We start from the raw sequence: 23,326 nt of genomic DNA, 5'->3' as shown, positions 1-23,326 counted from the left end.
AGTTAGGACGATTCCTTAATTTTACACTGAATGGACCTATCAGGTACGTTACACCTTATACCCTGGCAGGGTATGGGGGCTCTACTGGTCCGGCGAGGTACCAGACTCTACGTACCCACGTGGTGATATCATGTTGTTGGTTTATAAAATGCTCTCCCTACTTACCATGTTTTTACTCATGATATATATATATATATATATATATATATATATATATATATATATATATATATAGACACACACACACACACACACACACACGCTCATGTTCATGCCCGGTTTTCGGTTTCACTTCTTATTGTGTTATTTCATGTCCCATGTTATTTCTTTCAGTTGCTTTACATACCAGTACATTCAATGTACTGACGTCCCCTTTTATTGCCCGGGGGCCTGCATTTCATGATGCAGGTATGCGATCTACAGGACGACGCATTTGTTTAGTAGGTCTCCGTACTTATCAGCTTGTTGGTGAGCCCTATCTCCTTCGGGGTTTAGACAGTTATCTTTATGTTATTAGCTATGCACTTAAAGGTATGATGGGGGCCTTGTCCCAGCAAGTATGTTTAGCAAACTCATGTTCATGTCAGAGGGTTCATAGATTATACTATGCAGTTATGTTGGGTCAGATATTCAGAGTTGTTTAGCCATTCTTGGCTTGATTCGTGGTATTTCAGCATTCATGTTTTAAATAAGTATTTTATAAATTTTTATGACTTCATGTGTTTTCTTAAAACCCATCATGTTTTATGCTATAATTCCGCTCATGTATGCCTCATGATGATTTAGCAAGCCATGTGGTTTGCTCGGTCACATGTAGTATGGCACCGAGTGCCGTATTTCGCCCAAGCCATGGTTCGGGGCGCGACAATTGGAGAGGATGATCATTTCAGTGATGTACATAAGGAGTACATAGAGCTTAAGAATGAGAGAAGAAAAGCATTGAGGAGGAATACAAGGGAAAGAATTTCAAAAGACACTGAAGAAGTACCATGTGGTGAAGCTGGACTAGATCTGGGATTTGATGAGACTATGAGAAGTAGGTAAAAAAAATTTAAAAGGCAAACTAGGAAGTGATGAACCATATTACCCAAGTTCTGATCCTAGTAGCTATAAAACTGATGATGATGAATATTGGCTTGAAGAGGGGGCAACACAGAAGGGTAAAACTGTCAAAATCAAAAAGAAAAAAAATCTAGTACAAAGGTTGTGAGATTTGATCCAACTTGTAAAAAAATAGTGTGGCAGTTGGGAATGACTTTTGTGAGTGTGAATGAGTTTAGGGATGCAGTCACTAGGTATGCGATCAGGAGAGTTGATTGAGAAGTATGTTAATGAGCCTAATAGAGCAAGGGTGAGGTGTTGCAAGGAAGGTTGCAAGTGGCTTCTGTTTGCTAGACTTGACAAAGTAAGTAATAATTTTATTATTAGGACTTACATTCCAGTTCATAGCTGTGAAAAATCCTCCAGAAATTCCATGTGCAATGCTAAATTCTTGGCTTATGCCTTAAAAAGAGAATAATTGAACAACCAAACATTAGAGTTTTAAGTTGCAAAAGATAGTTAGGAAGAAGTTTAAAGTCCATGTTGGTAAGACCACAACTCAGAGAGCAAGAGCTAAGATGATGAAGGAGATAATGGGAGATCATATTCTTGAGCTTGGAAGAATTCTTGATTATATGGATGAGTTGTTAAGGAAAAACCCTGGAAGTAGTTGTGTTGTTAAACTTAGTGATGCTAATGACCTTGGTCAGCCAGTTTTTGAAGCTTTTTACATCTGTTTTGATGCACCCAAGAAGGCATTCATGGCTATTAGGAAACGCATAGGATTAGATAGTTGTTTCCTTAAAGGAATTAGTAGGAAATTACTATGTGCTTTTGGGTTAGGATGGAATAACCAAATGCTTCCACTTGCTTGGGCAGTAGTGGAATATGAGAACAAAAATAATTGGACTTAGTTCTTGACTTTGTTGAAGAAGGACTTGGGATTAGGAGATGACACAGGCTACACCATTATTTCAGACATGCAAAAGGTATGTTCTTATCATACTATCTAGTTATTTTCATACTTTCTGTTTCTTTATTCTTTTTGTTTTTTCTCTTATCATGCTATCTAGTTATTTTCATATTTTTTGTTTCTTTATTCTTTCTGTTTTTTCATACTTTGATGCCAACTGTTGTAGGGATTTGAATTAACAACTAGGGAACTATTGTTAGCCTGTGAAGAAAGGAGGTGTGCTAGGCACATTCTTGCTAGAGGTCAAAGGAATGGAGAGGGCTTCAAAGGAAGCAAGTATTTTGAAAGTGTGCTAAAAGAACTTATGAGGTAGAATTTAATGCAAATATGAAGTTATTGGGAAAACTTGGAAAGGGAATAGTTGATGATCTACTCTACTATGATAAAGAGTATTGGTGCAAGGTGCTTTTTAACACTGATGTGAAGTGTGATTCAGTTGATAAAAATATGTGTGAGAGTGTCAATGCTTGGATTTTGGCAGCTAGGCACAAAAGTATCATTAGCATGCTTGAGGAGATAAGAGTAAAAGTTATGACTAGAATTGCTAGGTTAAGTTAATTTGCAAATACTTGGATAGGGGACATTTCTCCAATGGGAATGAAGATATTGGAGGATAATATTCACAAGGCAATGGACTGTTCATTGGAATTTAATGGACAAATAGGATATGAAGTATTAGAAGGAGACAAACAACACTTTGTTTATCTAAGAAAGAGCGTATGTAGTTGTAGATCATGGATGCTTAGGGGGATACCACATGCGTGCACATGCCATATCTGCCATGATTTTTAAACAATATGACCCAACTGAATATGTTGACAGCTACTACAAAAGGGAGAGATATTTGATGACATATTCTCACTTCATTCAGCCTGTAACTAATATGCCATTTTGGCCTGATAATAGACATGCTGTTGTTGCACCACCAGTGGTGAAACCAATGCCAGGCAGGCCCAAAAAGAATAAAAGGAAAGAGCAAAATTAAACAAAGAAGTTTGGGAAATTAAATAAAAGTGGTATGCCTATGACATGAGGTCTCTGCCATGTTAAGGGTCAAAACAGAAGAGGGTGTCCTTTGAAAAATGTTGGTTCATCAGTTCCATCAAGTTCAACTGATGCACATGATCATCCTGTTTCATCAATTCCATCAAGTTCAACAACAAGAATGGTAGGGACCAAAGGTAATGTACTATTTTATTGTGTGTCTTCTAATATTGGTTATGTCTTCTAATATATATGTCTTTGTATGTTAGAAAACAACATTAAGTTGAACACTGCTGAAGAAAGGAGAGGTAGACTAAGAAAAACACGATTCTTTTGAAGTTCCATCTGCTACTAACACAACACCAAATGTGGCACCTAAAACTTCTTCAAGAGCTGCTGAAAGTACAAAAAGAACCAGAGGTACTAGAAGTGGTAAAGGAAGGGGAAGGGGTGTGCGAAGAAATATGGGAGGGGATGTTAATCACCTACTTGAAAGTTGGTTCAACTACATTGGAAGTACTCTTTACCCTAGTTCCAGCCCTACACATAGTTCAACCGCACCTTCGAGGAAAAGAAAAAGTGTGGGAAGAAATGTGGGAGGGGATGTTAACCATCCACTTCCGAGAGTTGGTTTAAGCGTATGAAAGTACGAGCCTGCACCTAGTTCAACTCCGTACCTAGTTCAAACAAACTAGAGGAAAAGGAAAAGGTGTGGCAAGAACGACACCATATAAAAGGCCAAGAGTGATGGGAGTAGGTGTGTTTCAAGCTAAGAATGGCATCACAACTTTTAATTTAAGTATTGATACATTACTATATTGTACTGTTCTCTTAATAACTTCAACTTATGATTATTTTTTTAAACAGCCTGGGCTGCCAAGTTAAAGAATAGTATCTACTGGACCAAAAAAATAGTAAGATCAACTGATATAACTGGTGATATTGGTTTCAAACCAACAAGTGGACTGAAGTGGAAAGGAGCTAAAGCACTCATAACAAGAAGGCTTCAAGAGATTAGAGATCAAGCAAGGGCTAATGCAAGCCAAAGTACCAATCCTTCACTGCTAAGAGACCCATGGAAGATCTAATGTTAATTAAGTACCAGCTGGAGGTGTTGTATTTTGTTTGTTTGAATCTACTGTTTTGTTCATGTTGGTATTCAAATGTACCATTTGTTTTTTGTTATGTGAGAAACTATGTTTATGTATGAAATAGTACTGAATTCTATTATTTAGATGCAATGTTTAAGAACTGTTTTGTTTATCTATGAGGCATTTGAGTGACAAAATGTGGTGCATTTTGTCACTCAAAAAACTGTTAGGTTGTTATGGCATTTGAGAATGGTTTTGAAGCTGAATATGGTGCATTTGAGTGAAAAAATCTGCACCAGATTTTGTCACTCAAAAAATTGTTATGTTGTTATGGCATTTGAGAATGGTTTTGATGCTGAATTCTAGTGCATTTGAGTGAAAAAATCTGGTGCATTTTGTCACTCAAAAAACTGTTAGGTTGTTATGGCATTTGAGAATGGTTTTGATGCTGAAATCTGGTACAATTAAGTGACAAATTCTTGTGCACTTTTAGAGTGAAAAAACTGTTAGGTTGTTATGGCATTTGAGAATCGTTTTTTTTGCTGAAATCTGGTGCAATTTGCTGCATTATGTGATCTTATTTTGCCCAACATTTACTCAAACAACACCAAAAGAAAGTTATCAAAATTTAGTGAAACAACACCACTATGAGAAGTGGGATAAACTAAACAAGTGTAGGTACAAGACCACCATTAAAATACCAGAACAATGCTTCATTACAATACCAAAATGTACCATCCAACAAAACACATCTAACCTAGCCTATCTGAGATCATTCAAGTACCATTACAACAAAGAAAATGAGGTACTATTAAGAGAACACTAGCTACTATGGCAACTTCATTTGATTTTTTTTCAAGTTGCCCATTTCGAATAAACTACTAAGATACACAACAAATACACAAACCATCAAACACCAAAGTAAGTTTCTATTAAACCAACACCTTTGGTACACTTTTCTTTTTTCTGTCATATCCTTCTCTTTCAAATTACCCTTCTCTTCTGAATCTTCAAGCTCATTCAAATCATCCTTATCCTCTTTTGAATCTTCAAACTCATTCAACTCATCCTTCTCCTCTTTTGAATCTTCAAACTCATTCAACTCACCTTTATCTTTTGAATCTTGAAGCTCAATCAACTCACTTTTATCTTTTGAATCTTGAAGATCAATCGAGTTGATGTTCAGATTATCATATTGAAGGGTAAGACTTTTAACCTCACCCAACTAAATTTTCTCCTCAAGTTCAAGTGAATTCGTGTCGACATTATCATATTTCATCTTAAGACTTTCAAGCTCATCCAAATGCACCCGAACACGCTCGTAATTTTCTTCTAACTCTTTGATTTTGTTCACCGATATTGGAATAATAAACCTTGCTCTTTAATCAACTCTTTCCGTATCTCTCCATCTGAAAACTTGCAGTTCATGGGCTGAAATTTGAAGAATACAATCACTTCTAATTAACACTAACACTAAAATTAATCAACCAAATTAGAATATGACCACAAACCTCATAGTGATGACAAGACCAAAATCTCCTTCCAGGATTGCGATCAGACCAAGAAGTCTACATTTTCAACAAAATGCCATGTTTGCATCGCAACCGGAATTGAGCTATCACGACCCAACCAGAGGGCCATGACGGGCACCCGGAGCTATCCCACCGAGCACCTCCGAACATACATCTCATAATCATTTCTAGGTGGACCACAAAGATAGCTCATGGTTATCATAATCTATAAGGGCATATATCACAAGATAAAGACACCTCGCTGTATAAGCATCAATAACTATGTCCATAAACATAGGCCAACAATGCTACCAAAATATAATACAACAATATGAACTGACGACGATACGGGACTTCTAGCTACACATATCTGTCTACGAGCCTCTATGTATAATACAGGAATCCGTGAAGACGGGGCGGGACCCCATTTGCCCAAGTATATATATACATAAGAGTAGTACCCCGATAATCACAGCCCGAAGCAACCTGGAGGGCGCTTTTGAAACCCGCAGACGGTTTCCTACAGGGTCTAGTCCGTCTCTTTGTCTACCTGCGGGTACGAACGCAACGTCCACAAGAAAGGATGTCGGTACGAATAATTTCATCGAGTATGTAAGGCATAAGATCAACATGTACATAAAATCATGGAAAAACATCTGAGACATGCCAGTGAGTATGTGAATCTGAATGAATCTGTATGACTGTATATCAGGAAACATATATATATATATATATATATATATATATATATATATATATATATATATAGGAACGCCACCACATATACCCACATCGTGTGCCCCGTCAAATGAGCCTTATATATATACATGAATGCCACAACATAGGCCACATCGTCACCCGTCAAATGTGTCTTATATATATACATGAATGCCACAACATTGGCCACATCGTCATCCCTTGTCAAATGTGCCTATATATATATATATACATGAACACCACAACATAGGCCACATCGTCACCCCCTGTCAAATGTGCCTTATATATATATATATATGAAGAATGAGAATGAGTGCAATGCATAAGTAAAATGAAATAATAGGACTCAGTAATATCACAAAATAGCTATATACATATATTATATTCATAGCATGCATGAGAGCCCAAATAAAAGCTACTACTTTATCGGAGTGGCGTAAGGTCAGTAACCTCTGATTTATATCGTGGCACAATCATCATAGCTATATCTCACCTTGAAGGAAAAATTATCATAAGCTGAGATCAACAATAATGAATGAAATCAAGAAAATCCTGAAATAAACTCAATAATCTCATAATAGCATCAAGACCATAAGCTTTGAAATCTCTAGAAATGGAATCATCATCATCATTGTTTTCATCATAGAAAAGATCTATCTTTAGCATCATAAGAACTTTGAGAATCATCAACTTCTAGCTTTTTGGAAATAAGGATATTATGGAACATATGTATGGGTTCATAAGAAAAGAGTCATGCCTTTAGAAAGAAAAGGTTTAGCCTTACATAACTTTTTGGTCTCCTACTACTTAATACTATCTTTCCAAGCTCGTAAATCTACATACAAGAGAATTCATACCATCGTTAGGCTTATCGTCATATGCTATCTTAAGTCTTCAAATTAATTTCCCTTTTAAAAAAATTCGAGCAAGATTTCTCTCATTTATATCCCCGGCCCGTAAATCACAATACCAACAAAACAACAACAATAGCAACCCTAATATCAACAACATCATCATCGACACCAATATACTCCATAAAACATCTCACGTGATGTTTTTCCCAATTTCTCAACCAACCATAACAATATTAACAATACCATAATCAAAAAATTATTTTCAATTTAATCTCAAATTAATCCAAAATCTCCTTTCAAATTCATCCCATAGTCATCATCTTCAATTCAATACTTTGTGACTTCTCCACTTTGATTCTTTTCCTTTTCAAGAGTTATAAAACTTTTAAGCCAACTCAATCATATAGATAAGATGGGGAACATACCTTATAATGGAAGAACTTCACCTCACTCAACTTCTCCCAAGCTCAAGTTTATGACAACATTGAAGAGAAGCAAGAATAATCATCTTCCATAGATTATCTTAAGGTTTTGATGTTTGATCTTCTTTCAATGGTATGGAAGGTTGTGGAATGTTGTAGAACCTTCAAGAATTCTCAATAACTCTCTTATAATGGGGAGATAAGTGTGGAAGGCTCTAGAGAAGTGTGGGGATGAGAAATGGTGAGAAATTAGGTGATTTAGATGACTTAAAGGGGTAGATGTAGTAGTCCAATTCGGGTTGGGCTGGTGGGCCGAAATGAATGGACTTTTTAAGAGGTTTCTAGAATTTCCGCATAGGTTCGCGGGCTTTTGGCAATCCATTTTAAAATGCCCATAACTCTCTACTCTGATGTCGTATCGATTAACGGTTTGTTGCGTTGGAAACTAGACTCGACGAATTTTATTTTAGGCTCTTGAAACACCTTAAAACTCCTGATATACCCAGAGATAGACCTCTCTGAAGTTGACCCCAAAATTTCTATCCAAAATTTTGCCAAATTTTTGACAAACTTATTTTCTTCGATTTGCTTGATCCCGGAACCTTTAGACAGTTGCTTAACATTTGTTAAGAGTATTCCTTAACCTTATAAGTGTTCCATGACCTATTCATGCTTACATTAGTTTACTCACAATGCACACGACCTGAAAATTTTTGAGGTGTAACATGAGCATAGGATCTTCTTCGTCCATACACAACTTATTCAACAAGTTGTTCGCCATTCCTAACCATAAAATTTCATACACAGAAATTGGGGAAGAAAATTAAAACCCTAAACTAGAAATTCGACATGAGATGGAGAAAGGATAACGAATTTACACAATAATTTACTTACCTCGTCGAAAAAGATGAGAATTTAAGACCAAAATAAGAATTTGAGTTCTTCTAAATTGGGTGTATAATCGGTTGAATATAGGATGAAATATAGTGTATTTTAGATGATGGGGTCTTCACATAAGCTTTGGGAGTGATACGTGGCAATTTCCCATACGTTAGAAAGTATGTTTTTTTACCTCCTATTCATTTCACATATTTGATCTCACGCACTAGTCCAGGTCAGCACAAAAGGTGCAAATAATTACGGGTAAAAATAGTTTAGGGAGGTAATAGGACCCCATGAAAGGAAAGGTATGTCCTAGTAACTTTAGTACAAGTTGGGTGGCCGGGGGGAGGGAATAGTGCCTTATCCTTATATATATACACTTATAGTAACATAACATAACATATATAAATATACAAACATAACTTAATTTATATATATATATATATATATAACATAACATAACATATATAAATATACAAACATAACTTAATTTATATATATATATATATATATAAACATATATATATATATATATATGTTTATATATATATAAACTAATAAACTATAGTGTTAATTTATGTGTAAATACGTAATTAAGCAAAAAAAAAAAATACGTTTTTTGGCTAACCGATTATCGATTTTTACAAAGCCTACCGGTTCCGGTCCCGGTTAGAGCAAAACCAACCGGCTAACCGGAACTAGTTAACCGGTAACCGGTTCGAAAATCGATAACCAGTCGGTTAGCCAACCGGGTCCGGTTCCGATTGCGGATCAACCGGTTGACACCTTTAAATTGTGGGTCAAGAGTGTTACATAATATTCTCGTGCTAAGTACGTGGATGCCACCTGGTCTTTTATAAAAATAAAAAACTTCCTATATAAAACCTTTAAGCCTGTTAGACTTTGTTGCCTCCATAAAATACAAACGAGCTAGAGACCCAACTGATGGAAATAATATGGTAGTGAAAATATTGCAAATAAACTCATGTAAAAACAAAATGTGAGAATTTCAACAAAAGAAGAAGAACAAGAGAAGATCAAGTTAAAACATAAAATGCTTGGCAAAATACATCGAATTGAGTGATATTCTAAAAGCACAAACAATTTAGTCACAGAAATTAAAATAATTGGAATTTAATTTTAAATTTACTTGATAAAGAAAATATGGTGGATTACAAATTACTTATTTATGAAATTATTGAATAAAGTATAGTAATGATTTGTGTCAACTTATTTCGTTAATGACCATCTTTCATGTCAACTCATGAGTATCAAAAGTTCCCTAGATATTGATGGGATTGACGAGTAAGGCTTCAATCACAGACTTCACGTTATTCTTTGGATTACTATATCCGTCTTGATTGTTCTTGTAAACAACATCAATTAGACGTGTGAGGTTCACAATACGCATCAATATTTCAGCTGGCATAGAAGTAGGCTTAATGCACTCTTTGTTCAAATCCTTCCACGCATTTCAGCTATTTCGGAAAGTTACTTTTCACTGCCGCTTTTGATAAATTGTTCTCTTGCATATAACATTCTATCCCTGTGATAAGTTGTCCTTTTTCTTTCTCAATCTATAAGGAAAAAAAAGATTCATGAGAATGTTAGAAACAATATTTATATATTGGTAAAAATATATGTACAAATTTGTATAACAATACCTTATAAGTAGCTATGTCATCAATGACTCGACCAATTAATGCTGAAGCAACAAGAATTTTAGGCTTATTCATCATCCAATCGAATGCGGTCTTTGATGCTGACCTCATGCCCAATAATGATGCTGGTGCTAGTAGGTAATAAGTTCCGGTGATTAGTGCATTGCTTAGGTACTCTTTAAATGATGGAATTTTTCCTTCGATGAACCATTGAGCTTCTATATAGTAACTCCTCGCGATTTCTTTCATCTAATCATGAAACAATATTTATTACACTTCTGTATCTTCCATTAAATATTTGAAATTCATTAAATCAAAGGAAAATTATATTAGTGTTTTAAGTCTCATACCGCCTCTTTGACGTAATAAACTCCATTGAATCTATCTTGGCTTTTGACTTCGATTTCATATTCCTCGAAGAGATCGAGAAGAATTGTATATATCGGTTTCATATAATTTGGCAGTCGATCTATTTCACTTACATTCCACCTGTAATGATCGGAAAATATTTTAATTAATGTATCCCACTCTGCATATATATTACCCCGTAAAGATTTGATCTAATATTTTACGAGTTTAATTTATACACAATCAGGTTGCTTTTAAGGTCACTTTTACTTGTTATAGCAGGTAACTTGCGTTGTTTTCAAGATTACAAACACCACATTTTTAAGGAGCTTATCGTAAATATCCTTTAGATGACACGATTGTAAAAAAAAAAAAAAAAAAAAAAAAAAAAAAAAACTCTTTTCAAACGATGTATATAATTTAAACTCTATTTTTATAGTTCTTTGGAAATAATCTTAGAAATAAAGAGTTAAAAATCAGACTAGAGATACTATGAAATTGCTAACTCAATTACTAGATAAATTATCTGACAAAATTCATACCGGTCCACCGCTTCCGTGAATACTTCTAGTTCATCAAGAGTGCCATAAGAGTCATATGTATCATCAATTACTGAAATCATAGCTATGCACTTCGCAAGCATAATCCGAGCTCTAGAGTATTGAGGTTCAAAGTACACGCCTACGGTCCAAAAGAAGCATTCCACTATTCTGTCTCTGACATAAGAAAGTTTAGACGCAAGATCCAAATCTTTCCACCACCTTCACAGTAGAGAAGATTAATGCTTAGTTAAGTTAATTTCTTTATGTCAAAGACCAGAAGCTGGAAACATCGTTTTTTTCATTCTTTTCTTATTAAGAAGTCATATAATAGTCAAATGAAAGCATAAAGTAACTCAAAATAACTTACAATGTGAGTTCTCTAAGCTCTTCCTTGTGTAGCATTTGCAACAAATTGTAATCTAGTTTTGCAATCCTCAGTAGCTTTTCGTTTCTTGAATCCACATTCTCATAAATTGAAATGTAAAAGTGTGCTTCAGCTCTTGGGATGCCTCTATGAAGAGATTGCATTAGGGCATGTGTTACATGTTTCTCAAGAGTAGAATCTAAGGTATTATGTGCTATCCTTTCAAGATGGGATGTTGCAAAACTAAGAGCCTCTTCTAATATGACATCCTCATGTCCCCTAACATGTGCCGCTTCATACAGACTTAGCAGACCATTTGCATCTGTAAGTAGAGTTTCCTTGAATTTCCCATTGTTGTCCTTGAATTGGTTGAAATGATCTAATTTACAAATATTTCATTATGTTAGTTATTGTTGAGTATGTGGACAAAGTCTCATATTGGCAGTTGAAAAAAAAAAAAAACTATGTATAGGTATGGATAGGGAAACCGTGGCGACTTGCCCCAAAACGAACAATGTCACCATGTTATTAAGACTATTTTTGAGCTAGTTCAAAAACTATTTAATACAAACTTAAGACATTATAGAAAGCAAACTTGTAAGATGGGTATATAAACATACCAGAAGAGACCGGATAGCCATGTTGCCTAAACAATCGAAAATATAGAGCAACCTTGTATAGATCATCCTCTTCATGGATGACATTTAGATCAAACATCTTGCTAATTTGATCTTCAATCTCCAACTCGAAGTGATACGAAATACCAAGGTGTTCGAGAGTGTCAATCAAATGTATTTTCTCTATGGTGGTATTGTTAGTAGTACTTATTATCATGTGCTTGACTTCTTCTTTCAAGGTCTCAATCTCTTCTATATTTTTCTCGGATACCTGTAAATGCAATGCTCATTGTTAGTAATTTTGTCAAAGCTAATAGTAAAGAATGAAAAAAGGCTTACTAAGAAATAACTAAAGAAGCATATACAATGAGACATCTCTATAACGGTTATCCTCTATAACAATATTTTACTATAACGGTCAAGTATTATTTGGAACGGACTTTCATATTTATGTTATATTATATGTTCTTTATAACAACATCTCGCTATAGCAGTCAAGAATTATCTGAACAAACGGCGTCGTTATAGAGAGGTTTGACAGTGTGTATATATATTTACCTGATTATCCACAGTAGAATAGCTAAAAATATTTCCCCAAAGACTAGGAGAAAAATTAGCCTCTGGTCGAAAAATCCCATCTTCATGGTTTACATTTCCAGTCAATGAAGTCATTGTTGCTATATTTTGGTATAATTGCAAAATCTGAAAACTTATTTGAATGTTGGGTTTTCAGTGTTTTCTGCTTAATCTTTTGTCATTGGTATCATATTTATATAGAGGCAATTAGAATAATTTAAAATGTGAGAGAAACACATTTTAGAAATTCAAGTAGTGTTATGCGGCAAACCATGTACAAATTCAATTAATCTATGAGTCTTAACAAGAGAATTAAATTGTTGGCGGATGACCTGTGACCTTCAAGGGTCTAACTAAGAAAAGTAAACTAAAACTTTAATTTGAACCATCTTAGCTTTGTTGATACCGTTCCAAGTTATATATACCGATATTTTATATACGTTTATAAACTTCTTATTAAAGAGGGATTAAACATGATTCCTTTTGGATTTGTATATGGTAAAGTTTCTTTGAATAGCACTTTTAGTCCCTATGTTAATGATATATTATGATTTTAGTCCTTGTTGTTGGGATATATACTATTAATCATGTGTATGGATATAGTATTTTGTTACAGAACAATTATTTATTCTTTTTTAATAAAGAGTTAAATAGATCATGTACTAGCATGTGTGTCCTTTACTTGTATCGCAGATGATTTAGTGTATAAAATTTAGCTTATATACGGAAGATTAAATTATCGGTTCTTATAAGTATAAAGTTTATGTTCACAATCTAAGATGGAATTTGGACAAAGTCATCGGTATGATTGTAGTACAAGATTAATATAATGTATCTTTATTATGGGAACGGTATAGTTCTGTCTTCTTGTGCTAGTACATTTTGTATATATTGAACGGACCAAGTAGAGATAAGGGTTTTTGTACTGAATATATAAAGCAAATTCTCTAGTTCATTAAATGTACTTATACTCTTAATCTTGATATAATTATTATGATCAATGTGATTTGCTCATTATTTTGATTTATTAAAAGGTACGACTCAATTGCAGGTCTATATATTCCTGGTAAATCGGATAATGACAAATTACATTTGTGAAGTAATAATTAGTTGATAGGATCTATGTCTCGACTTTGAGATTGATGATACCCCATTAAATATGCTTATCAATCTCATGTGAAAACCCTGCAGGTGAATTTTGTATCCGTCACATGATGTAAGTTAAGCAGAAATATAATTCAATTAGTCAATGAATTAAATTGTCAGTAATTTAATTTAATTGATTGGTATCTGTAATCTTAACATGGGGAGTTAAATAAGCTTTAATGTATGATTTCGAAATTGAACAGAGAAGTCCAGTTACGATTTTTTAGTGGAATATTTCGTAATTTATTATGGTAGGATTAATTGATTTTTGAATTAATTCCATAATAGGAAGCCTCGTTAATTAAATTTTGTGATCCCTGCTGTGCCCGAATAATAAAGAATTAAATGGAATATTATTTCTTGGTGGAAATAGAGACTCAACAGGTTTTGAAAAAGGGTGAAAACCCTAAACCTGTAGTTATAAAATAGGGGTCTTATTCCATAAGGAGGTTAATAGTTTTACAAGTTTCTACACTTTTTCCATAGAAATTCACCCACAGGAATTTCACAAATTCTGCTATTATTCGGGTTACACAGCAGAAGACTGTGGAGCTGAAGTATGACGATCTCGTGAATAGTGTGTGTTCGTGGTTGAAGATTCGATTCTTGGTCGCAGTCACGCTTCAAGAGATAAGTATTAAGTTTGTGTTTGATTAATATCTTGATTATGTGTTGTTTATATTACATGCAAGTTCGATCCTGACTATTTGCTTCCGCTGCGTATGCCTGTATTCCAATTGGCATAAAGAGCCTTCTTGCATCCAAATAGATAACGAGAAGCTTATATGTGCAACTATAGATATGATATGCTGTCAGGATTGGGACAGATTATAGTCGCATAATTATGGGTTATTCGACTGTGTCTATTAATTTGATTTCACCTCTAAGTTTAATCGCTTAAATCTGGAAATTGTTTAATTCTTATACTAAATAATTGTGTATTCGAAAAGTGTTTAGTCCCTTTGATTGCTTGTACTCGGCGGCTTGACATCAAGGACACAAAGTGGTCTTATATGGCCATTGTGTAGTTGGTCAGATGATGCTCGTTGTTTTGGGTGTACGGCGGCGGAAGAGATGCTGTAATTGTGTTCCAAAATGGGGTTACAGGGCTTCCTGATATTGGGCTATCAAACAATTTCTAACATAAATATAATTTATTTTTTTAAAAAAAAAAAGAAAAAAAAAAAAGGGAAAGGAGCATTGACTAATCTGTGTTAGTGGAGGCGGCGGCATGACTCCTTAGGGCTGCCCCTAATTTTATATTCTTGATTACAGAGTGTTTAATTGGTTATTAGTTGCTGGTAGTTTTAGCTTTTAGCTACTCGTGAATTCTTCTTTAATTGGTCAATTTTATTTTTTATAATTATATGAGTATTATTGATGACGCACTTGTATCTGACATGTAGAAATTAAGAATTTTTTAGTTAATAAACGATTACCATTAAAGTGGTTTGTTTATTTGGAATTATGAAATTCTTAATAGGTTTATATATGTGATATTATATCAATACATGAATTGAGAATTACGATTAATAAACATGATGTATGAAAGTAGTTTATTTTACTCATTAGAATATGCTCAAGGTATCATGTATAAATTGTCCTGTATAAGTATAAACTAGTGGTGAAGGTTTATTTACTTGAAAAAGAGATGTACCTTTAGATACTAATAACGCTTAATTAATTCACGGGAAGAGATATTGTGGTGTTCACCCAAAAAGAGAAATATAATATCTTGATTCTCAAGTGTATTAATTGTGAGGACAATTTGTTGTAATTAGGTGTTGCACGCCTTACCCAAAAGAAGGGACACAATGTATGCATTGAGCTCGTGGGATAATTATAAAAGTAAAATAGAAACCTGAATCAAATTATTTAATCCTTAGCTATGCCTAAAACGGTTATTTTGACGAATTTGGTTAGTTGTGGATATCAAGAATTTCACGAACTCGTATGGACCTGAAATTTGGTGTGTTCATTGGAAACGCCCAGTAAGAAATAATCTTTGAGGCTGTTCAAATGGGTTTTAGGCTGTTCTTTCGGATTAAAACGTGTTTTAAGTATGAAAAAACAACCCGTTATGTCAGTTTTATTTATGTTAAATCCTGAATCTGTTATTTTTCGGATTTGGTCATAGTTTTGGAGATCAAGAATTTTACGAACTTCGATTGATCTGAAATTCAGTAGGTTCATCGAAAACGACCCAGTAAGTAATACTCACTTCTTTGCAGTGAATCATGTTGTTTTTCGGTGATTCGGGGTTGTTTAGATGGTGTTTCGGGCAATTTTCATTTCTGAAAAATTAATTTTTTAGGAAAAATTACTTGGCTATGATCTACTGGTTTTCGTCCTTATGGTTTTCATGACTAAATACTAGTGAAATAATAAATTTATGTGTTGACTTTAGGTCTTCCTCCCCATCGGATAAATTTATTATGGGTTGTCACTAGGTATAATCACTAGTTGTTGATAACTTGTATTAACTCTCCATCTGAGTTATATGTTGGGTCAATGGAACTAGAGATAATGATAATGATATGCACTTGGCCTAAATTAGCAGCATACTCTTCGTCTGAGTTAGCTCTGGTTTTAAATTTATAGAGTGAATATCTGGCATCACATATATATGCGGCACGAATTGTTCTTTTATATTGAAATTTGTTGTTCAAGATGCATGGATATCTATGTGGTGTGTTTTGAATTTTATATTTAATGACTACATAAACATGCTAATTTCCAGAAAGCAACACTGAGATTATGTAAACATATTTTAAAAATTTTGTTCGTTGTTCTTGATTCATGTATATTAGTACGCTAATGATGATATGTGATAAGAACTACTGAACAAATGTAGATGTTTTTTAAATTCTATTTTGGTTGGAAAAAAAGGATTTTTTTATCCGAATTGGTCATGGTTTCGGAATTCTGATTTTGACGAACTCCGATTGACTCGAAATTTGGTATGTTCATCGGAAACGACCCATTGAGTGATACTCACGAGATTTGCTCGTGAACTGAGCCCTTTTTGGCCATCCGGGGTCGTTTAGATAGTTTTTTGGTCATTTTGCTGTTTTCTGGAAAAAAATTATTAAATAAAAAATTTATTTCTTCAAACAATGGTGGTAGGGTTCATTCTCTATGGTCTCCATTGTATATAACAGTGATATAATGAATTTATATGTTGACATAGGTCTTCTTCCCCATCGGATAAATTCATTATGGTAAATTACTGTGCTTCAGTCCCTAGTTAATTGATAGCTTGTCTTGACTCTCTAACTGAGTTACACGTTAGTTTAATGAAACTAGGGTTTATTAAAAGTGATATTTACCTAACTTAAATTAGCAGTTTACTCTCCATCTGAGTTGGTCCTATTTGAATTTATGGGGTGAATTATCTGTCATGACTCATATAGTTTGCATGAATAGTTAAATTTCCCTATCGAATCTAGCTATTCAGTATGCATGGTTGTATGTGTGATGTGCGTTTTGAATTTTATTATTCTTACTACATAACTAATGATCTATTTAATGATTATATCTCAAATTCTCAATAGACTTTATCCAGCCCAATTACTACTAGTCAGGAATTTCTTCTGATAGAGATAAGACATTAATTAAAGAATGCATTATATGTAACTTCTGTTCGAAAGAATTTATTTTCAGTTTCTAACCAAACAAGAGATAGATAGTTAGTTTATTTTTCTTGTAACTCTTGTGTTATTGAGTTTAATAAACATTTTATCTCTTGTGGTACATTGATGTGTGGACACTTTAAATTAATATTTCTTCTTAACTGAATAATGTTAATCTGTCCCATAAGAGATTTTTTTTTTCTTTCGTGAATTAAATGAATTTATCTGTGGCACTTGTGTTTAGGTCATTTTAATCTGAATAGAATTTTGAAGTTGATCAAATGATGAACTTTTGAGGTTCATTGAAAGTGGAGGCACTACCAACTTGTGTAGTCTTATTTAGAAGGAAAAATGACTAAGAAACCTTTTCTCTTAAAAGGAAATAAAGTTAATGATAAGTTAAGCCAATCCTTTCTGATTTGTGTGGTATAATGAACTTCAAGGCAAGAGGTGATTTTGAGTATTATGTGACATTCATAGAAGATTACTCATGATATGAATATATTTATTTGATGCTCTGTAGATCCGAATGCTTTGAAAATTTCAAGGTATCTAAGGCGAAAATGAAATGCGTCAGGGAAAATATATTAAGTCACTCGATCTGATCGTAGTGGTGAGTACCTTTTTGTAGAGTTCATTAGTTACTTATTAGATAAAGGGATTGCATTTTCAATTGTCTACACCAAGTATTCAACAATAGATTGGTGTGAAAGAGAAAAGAAATATGACCCTTTTGAAGGTGGTAAGATTAATGATTGACTTATTTATATTTGCTTTTTTCGTTTTGGGATATGTCTTAGAAACTGTGAGTTATATTCTTAATTTAATTCCCTCTAAGTTTGTACCTTTGATACCCATAGAACAGTGGATTGGGTGTGAGCCAAATCTGCAACATGTTCGGATATGAGGTTGTCTAGTACATGTGTTCAAAGGGAAAACAAATAAGTGGGAATCAAGAACGGATGTACGCATGTTTATTACATATCCAAAGGGAACGAAAGGAGATTTATTTACTGTCCTAAAAGAAAATAAGGTAATTGTTAATACAATTGCTGATTTTTTTTTTTTTTAGAAAAGGACTATTTAATAAACCAAGTCCCTAGAAGTAAACTAGTTTTATAGGAACTGAGCAAAGAAATAGCAAATGAGTCATCTAAAATTCAAAAGTTCAAGAACATCTAACCGACAAGTCAAGGTTGATGTTCCATTGCATTTAAGTAGTGGGAGAAAGATTAATAGGCATAAGGAAATTCACTACCTATAAGTAGTGGGAGTGATGTTGAGCAAATAACCCTATATGAAGTTGTTAATATTTCGATACAGAAAGGCAATGAAGATAATATTAGGACCCAGGAAAATGATAGTGTGACTATGATAGTAGTAGCACTTAGTCATAATGGAAGAATATAATCAAGACTGGTTCGATGTATATTATTGGGAGAGTCTAATGATAGGATCCTGAAAAGAGATACATTTTTTTCTGAGAGTTTCATGATAGGATCCCTGAAGATCTTAGTACAGAACCGGTCAGTTACGACGAAGCACTACTAAGACTTTTGGTAGTCATGCAAAAAGAATACATATGAAAGTTGTAGATGCATGGTTAAAAGTCCGAGTGGGAGATTGTTGGGGTATATACCATTAACCATGCGTTTAAGTATGGTATATTCTAACAATTGTCATGGTTAAAAGTCTAAGTGGGAGATTATTGGGATATATACTATTAACCATGTGTATGGATATAGTATTTATTATAGAATAATTATTTATTCTTTTTTAATAAAGAGTTAAATAGAACATGTACTAGTATGTGTGTCCTTTACTTGTATAGTAGATGATTTAGTGTATAGAGTTTAGCTTATACATGGAAGATTAAATTATTGGTTCTTATAAGTATAAAGTTTATGTTCACAATCTAAGATGGAATTTGGACAAAGCCATCGGTATGATTGTAGTACAAGATTAATATAATGTATCTTCATTATGGGAACGTTATAATTCCGTCTTCTTGTGCTAGTACATTTTGTATGTATTGAACGGACCACGTAGAGATAAGTGCTCTCTAGTTCATTAAATGTACTTATACTTTTAATCTTGATATAATTATTATGATCAATGTGATTTGCTCATTATTTTGATTTATTAAAAGGTACGACTCAATTGCGGGTCTATGTATTCCTGGTAAATTGGATAATGGCAAATTACATTTATGAAGTAATAATTAGTTGATAGAATCTATGTCTCGACTTTGAAATTGATGATACCCTTTTATAGATGCTTATAGGTCTTATGTGAAAACCCTGCATGTGAATTTTGTATCCGTCACATGATGTAAGTTAAGCAGAAATATAAAGGATTCAATTAGTCAATGAATTAAATTGTCAGTAATTTAATTTAATTAATTGGTATCTGTAGAACTGAGGAGTGCAGTTACGATTTTTTTTGTGGAATAATTCATAATTTATTATGGTAGGATTAATTCAGATTTTTTGAATTAATTCCATAATAGGAAGCCTCGTTAATTAAATTTTGTGGTCCCTGATGTGCCCGGATAATAAAGAATTAAATGGAATATTATTTCTTGGTGAAAATAAAGACTCAACAGGTTTTGAAAAAGGGTGAAAACCCTAAATATATAGTTATAAAATAGGGGTCTTATTCCATAAGGAGGTTAATAGTTTTACAAGTTTCTACACTTTTTCCATAGAAATTCACCCACGTGAATTTCACAAATTCTGATATATTCGGGTTACACAGTAGAAAACTGTGGAGCTGAAGTATGACGATCTCGTGGATAGTGTGTGTTCGTGGTTGAAGATTCAATTCTTGGCCGCAATCACGCTTCAAGAGATAAATATCAATTTTGTGTTTGATTAATATCTTGATTATGTATTGTCTCTATTACATGCAAGTTCAATCCTGGCTATTTGCTTCCGCTGCGTATGCCTATATTCCATAACTTGTGCTATTCAACTTATTACTATTGACCTTCAATTATAACATGTAAGTGATTTTAATCCTTCATCTAACGGACCCTAAATATTGTAACAAAGAGTTAATTCTACTGAAGGTCAATTCCAGTATTAAATTTCTGGTTTGCTGGTTGAAGATCAACTGCACCAATTGTTTGCTTCTTATGGATGAATCGCTTTCCAATTTGAGTCCTCCAATCTTGGATCAATGCTTTGTTTTCTATATTTCAGCGAACTTCCTCGTGTGCATCATTATTTGCAAATGCAAAGTTTCTACTTATCTTGCTGTTTGTGGTGAACCGCCACAAATCGAGCCCCTTTCCCCCTCCCACACAAAAATAAGCTCTTTCTTGTAGCCTGCGAATGCTGCTTAAACCAACCCTCTTTGATATTTTCCTTCACCTCCAAATTTAGTGGATTTCAAAGTGCCTTCAACTGCATTGGATTGCTATTAGAAATTACATTTGCTGACCAAGTTTAGAATAAGAGTTATATGAAAAAGATGCAGGAAAACCTTTCCTAAGACTTCCACTGACAACAAAGATTGTTAGATCTTGTTAAGTGACTCTTTTTTTTATATGAAAGTATCCCTCAGAATGAGAAATTATAGGCAGTGGTATAACAACGAAGAGAAAAAGAGCTACTCTTGATTTTGCCATATCGAGCTTTTCTTCACCTCGGAATGTGTAGGATCGCTGGTTCTTCACCAAATAAATTTAATACCGGAACTGACCCTCAGTAAAATCAACTTTCTGTTAGAATATTTAGGATCCATTAGTTGAAGGATTAAAATCACTCACATGCTATAATTGAAGGTCAATAGTAGTATGTTGAATAGCACAAGGACTAAAATCATAATATACCATTAACATAGGGACTAAAGGTGCTATTCATCCTTCTTTTAAATAATATTAGAGTGTATTTAATTTCGTCTCTCTAAAATAATACTCCCTCCATTACAATTTATGTGAAATTATTTGACTGGACACGTATTTTTTGAAAGAGAAAAGGTCTTTTGAAACCGATAGTTTTAAGCATATTACTTATAACATTCTTGAGGCAATAAAGCTTCTCATTAAGAATAAATGAAAAGTTTAAATTAATTTGTTTCTGAAGAAAGAAATGATTCTTTTTTAAACAGACTATAAGAAAAATAGATTTATATAATTTAAAATGGGGGAAGCAGTACAATTCAGATAATACAGAGAAAGAAAAACAACTACTAGTACTTTTCGTATTAGTGTATATTAAAATGTTAATTAGGCTGATTAGTTTTCGTAACAATTGTTCTAACTATCTCAAATGTGCTTGTCAAGTACTTTACAACGTACAAGACTATTTCTAGAATATTGACTCTGCTTCTTTTTGTCTCTATCAACTACAGTATATTTCTAACTGTCTCAGTAGATGGTTTTCAATTCCTTTTTAAGACTATTTCTACAATAGTGACTCTGCTTCTTTTGTCTCTATCAACTACAGTGTATTTCCAACTGTCTCAGTAGATGGTTTTCAATTTCTTTTTCATTCTTTCATAGAAAGTAAATTTATTTGACCCAATTGACTGTTAAAATAGAGATGAGCACGCCATGGGAGCCAACATTTTCAGAGACCTTAACGTTAGGCCGCCCTCAAACGTTTCTACCAAATAGTGCTAAATGTAGGATTACTAAAGAAAAGCATGATATCTTGAAACTCCTCTGAATTTGGCATCGTATATTTGTACATCTAAACTATTCTTTATACTAATTGCTCTCTTAAACTTGGCACTTTTTTATAATAACATTACCCTCGGGATGTTGGCATGGCACATTTAAGTTATTACTTGTACTAATTACTTTCTTTTAAGTGCATGAGATTGGTGCAAAAAAAAATCAGCTTTTAAGTGGGTATTTTTCAGTCGTTAATTGTCATATCATAATTTATTCCATTTGTGTATTTCTTCTTACTTCTTCTTAATTTTTTTCCGTACTACTTCTTAATACACCAAGCAAATTTTACCTCAACCTCGCATTTTTTTCTTTTCTTCTTTGGATATAATAGTTATTTGCTTAATTTTCTGGTTAAAATGTCCCTCATTTCACCTATTGAACCCGATTGCCCTTTTTGATTTAAAAATGCTCTTCCGTTTAATGGAATTATAAGATGCTATATGTGGGGCTTTAATTAAATAGGTGGTACTGACCTATTGATCCATGTGGATATTAGACCAACCCATAAATAACTTGACCCATCCGAATTTATTTATTTGATAATTGTTGGGATTGAACTTTAAAAATCTACTATTGTTAAAGGATGAAATAAGTTGAGTTAAACCTAGACCTAGAATCAATTGGAGTTTGCACCGATTTTAAATGAAAAATGGCATCTTCGAACGAAGAAGACATTGTTGTTGTTTTTTAATCCGTTCAGTTGCAAAACATGAAGCATCGAAGAACTAGTTACAAGCAAATGGTTTCTTATTGTTTCGGGTTAACCTAGGTGGGTCGGGCTATTTATTGTTGGGGTCACATTGATCAATAAAACAGTGTCACCTATTAATTAAGTAAAGCCCCATATGTGTCATCTTTTAATTTCATCAAAACTGAGGGGCATTATTAACTCAAAAATTAACGTTAAGGACAATAGGGGTTCAATAGATGATTAAGAGGGAAACTTTTAACTCGAAAATTAATGTTGCAGGCAATTTAAACTTTTAACTCGAAAATTAATGTTGCAGGCAATTTAAGTCCAAAAGGTAAAAGGAGGAAAAAATGTAAGTCATTTTCAATATGTGAAGTGCATTTTTTACTTTTTCTGTTTTATTAATAAAAAAAAAACCATTAAAATAGTAAATGGAAAATAATATAAAAAGAAGGGGATTAAAGCTTGGGTGGTGATTTACAAAGAAAGTTGTAGCGGAAACAATCTCCACCAACAGGTTAATTAAGAGCCTGTTTGGAAAGTCATAAGGGAATTGGAAGTGAGTATAATTGGATGTAGTTACACTGTTTATC

General features: G+C 33.5%; 1 protein-coding gene across 1 annotated transcript; it reads right to left on the bottom strand.

Moving 5' to 3' along the window:
- Window positions 1-9,608: 9,608 nt before the first annotated feature.
- On the bottom strand, window positions 9,609-12,740 carry LOC132060672 (sesquiterpene synthase 31-like). Its single transcript, XM_059453647.1, has 7 exons — window positions 12,566-12,740; window positions 12,011-12,278; window positions 11,394-11,769; window positions 11,027-11,245; window positions 10,487-10,625; window positions 10,140-10,385; window positions 9,609-10,052 (listed from the first exon to the last, which is right to left on the bottom strand). Exons 1-7 carry the CDS (start codon window positions 12,677-12,679, stop codon window positions 9,954-9,956), a joined length of 1,461 nt encoding a protein of 486 aa, XP_059309630.1. The 5' UTR covers window positions 12,680-12,740; the 3' UTR covers window positions 9,609-9,953.
- Window positions 12,741-23,326: the final 10,586 nt, after the last annotated feature.

This window comes from Lycium ferocissimum, chromosome 6, assembly GCF_029784015.1.
Source record: "Lycium ferocissimum isolate CSIRO_LF1 chromosome 6, AGI_CSIRO_Lferr_CH_V1, whole genome shotgun sequence".
NCBI lineage: Eukaryota > Viridiplantae > Streptophyta > Magnoliopsida > Solanales > Solanaceae > Lycium > Lycium ferocissimum.
This window is presented reverse-complemented; position numbering and strand designations above follow the sequence as displayed.

What these genes read in the sequence shown, in the direction of transcription:
- LOC132060672 (XM_059453647.1), bottom strand. Translation starts at nt 12,679, where the DNA reads ATGACTTCATTGACTGGAAATGTAAACCATGAAGATGGGATTTTTCGA. An exon ending in ATTCTACTGTGGATAATCAG is followed by an intron (nt 12,279 to 12,565) that starts GTAAATATATAT and finishes TTGCATTTACAG; the next exon opens with GTATCCGAGAAAAATATAGA. An exon ending in TGGCTATCCGGTCTCTTCTG is followed by an intron (nt 11,770 to 12,010) that starts GTATGTTTATAT and finishes TTTGTAAATTAG; the next exon opens with ATCATTTCAACCAATTCAAG.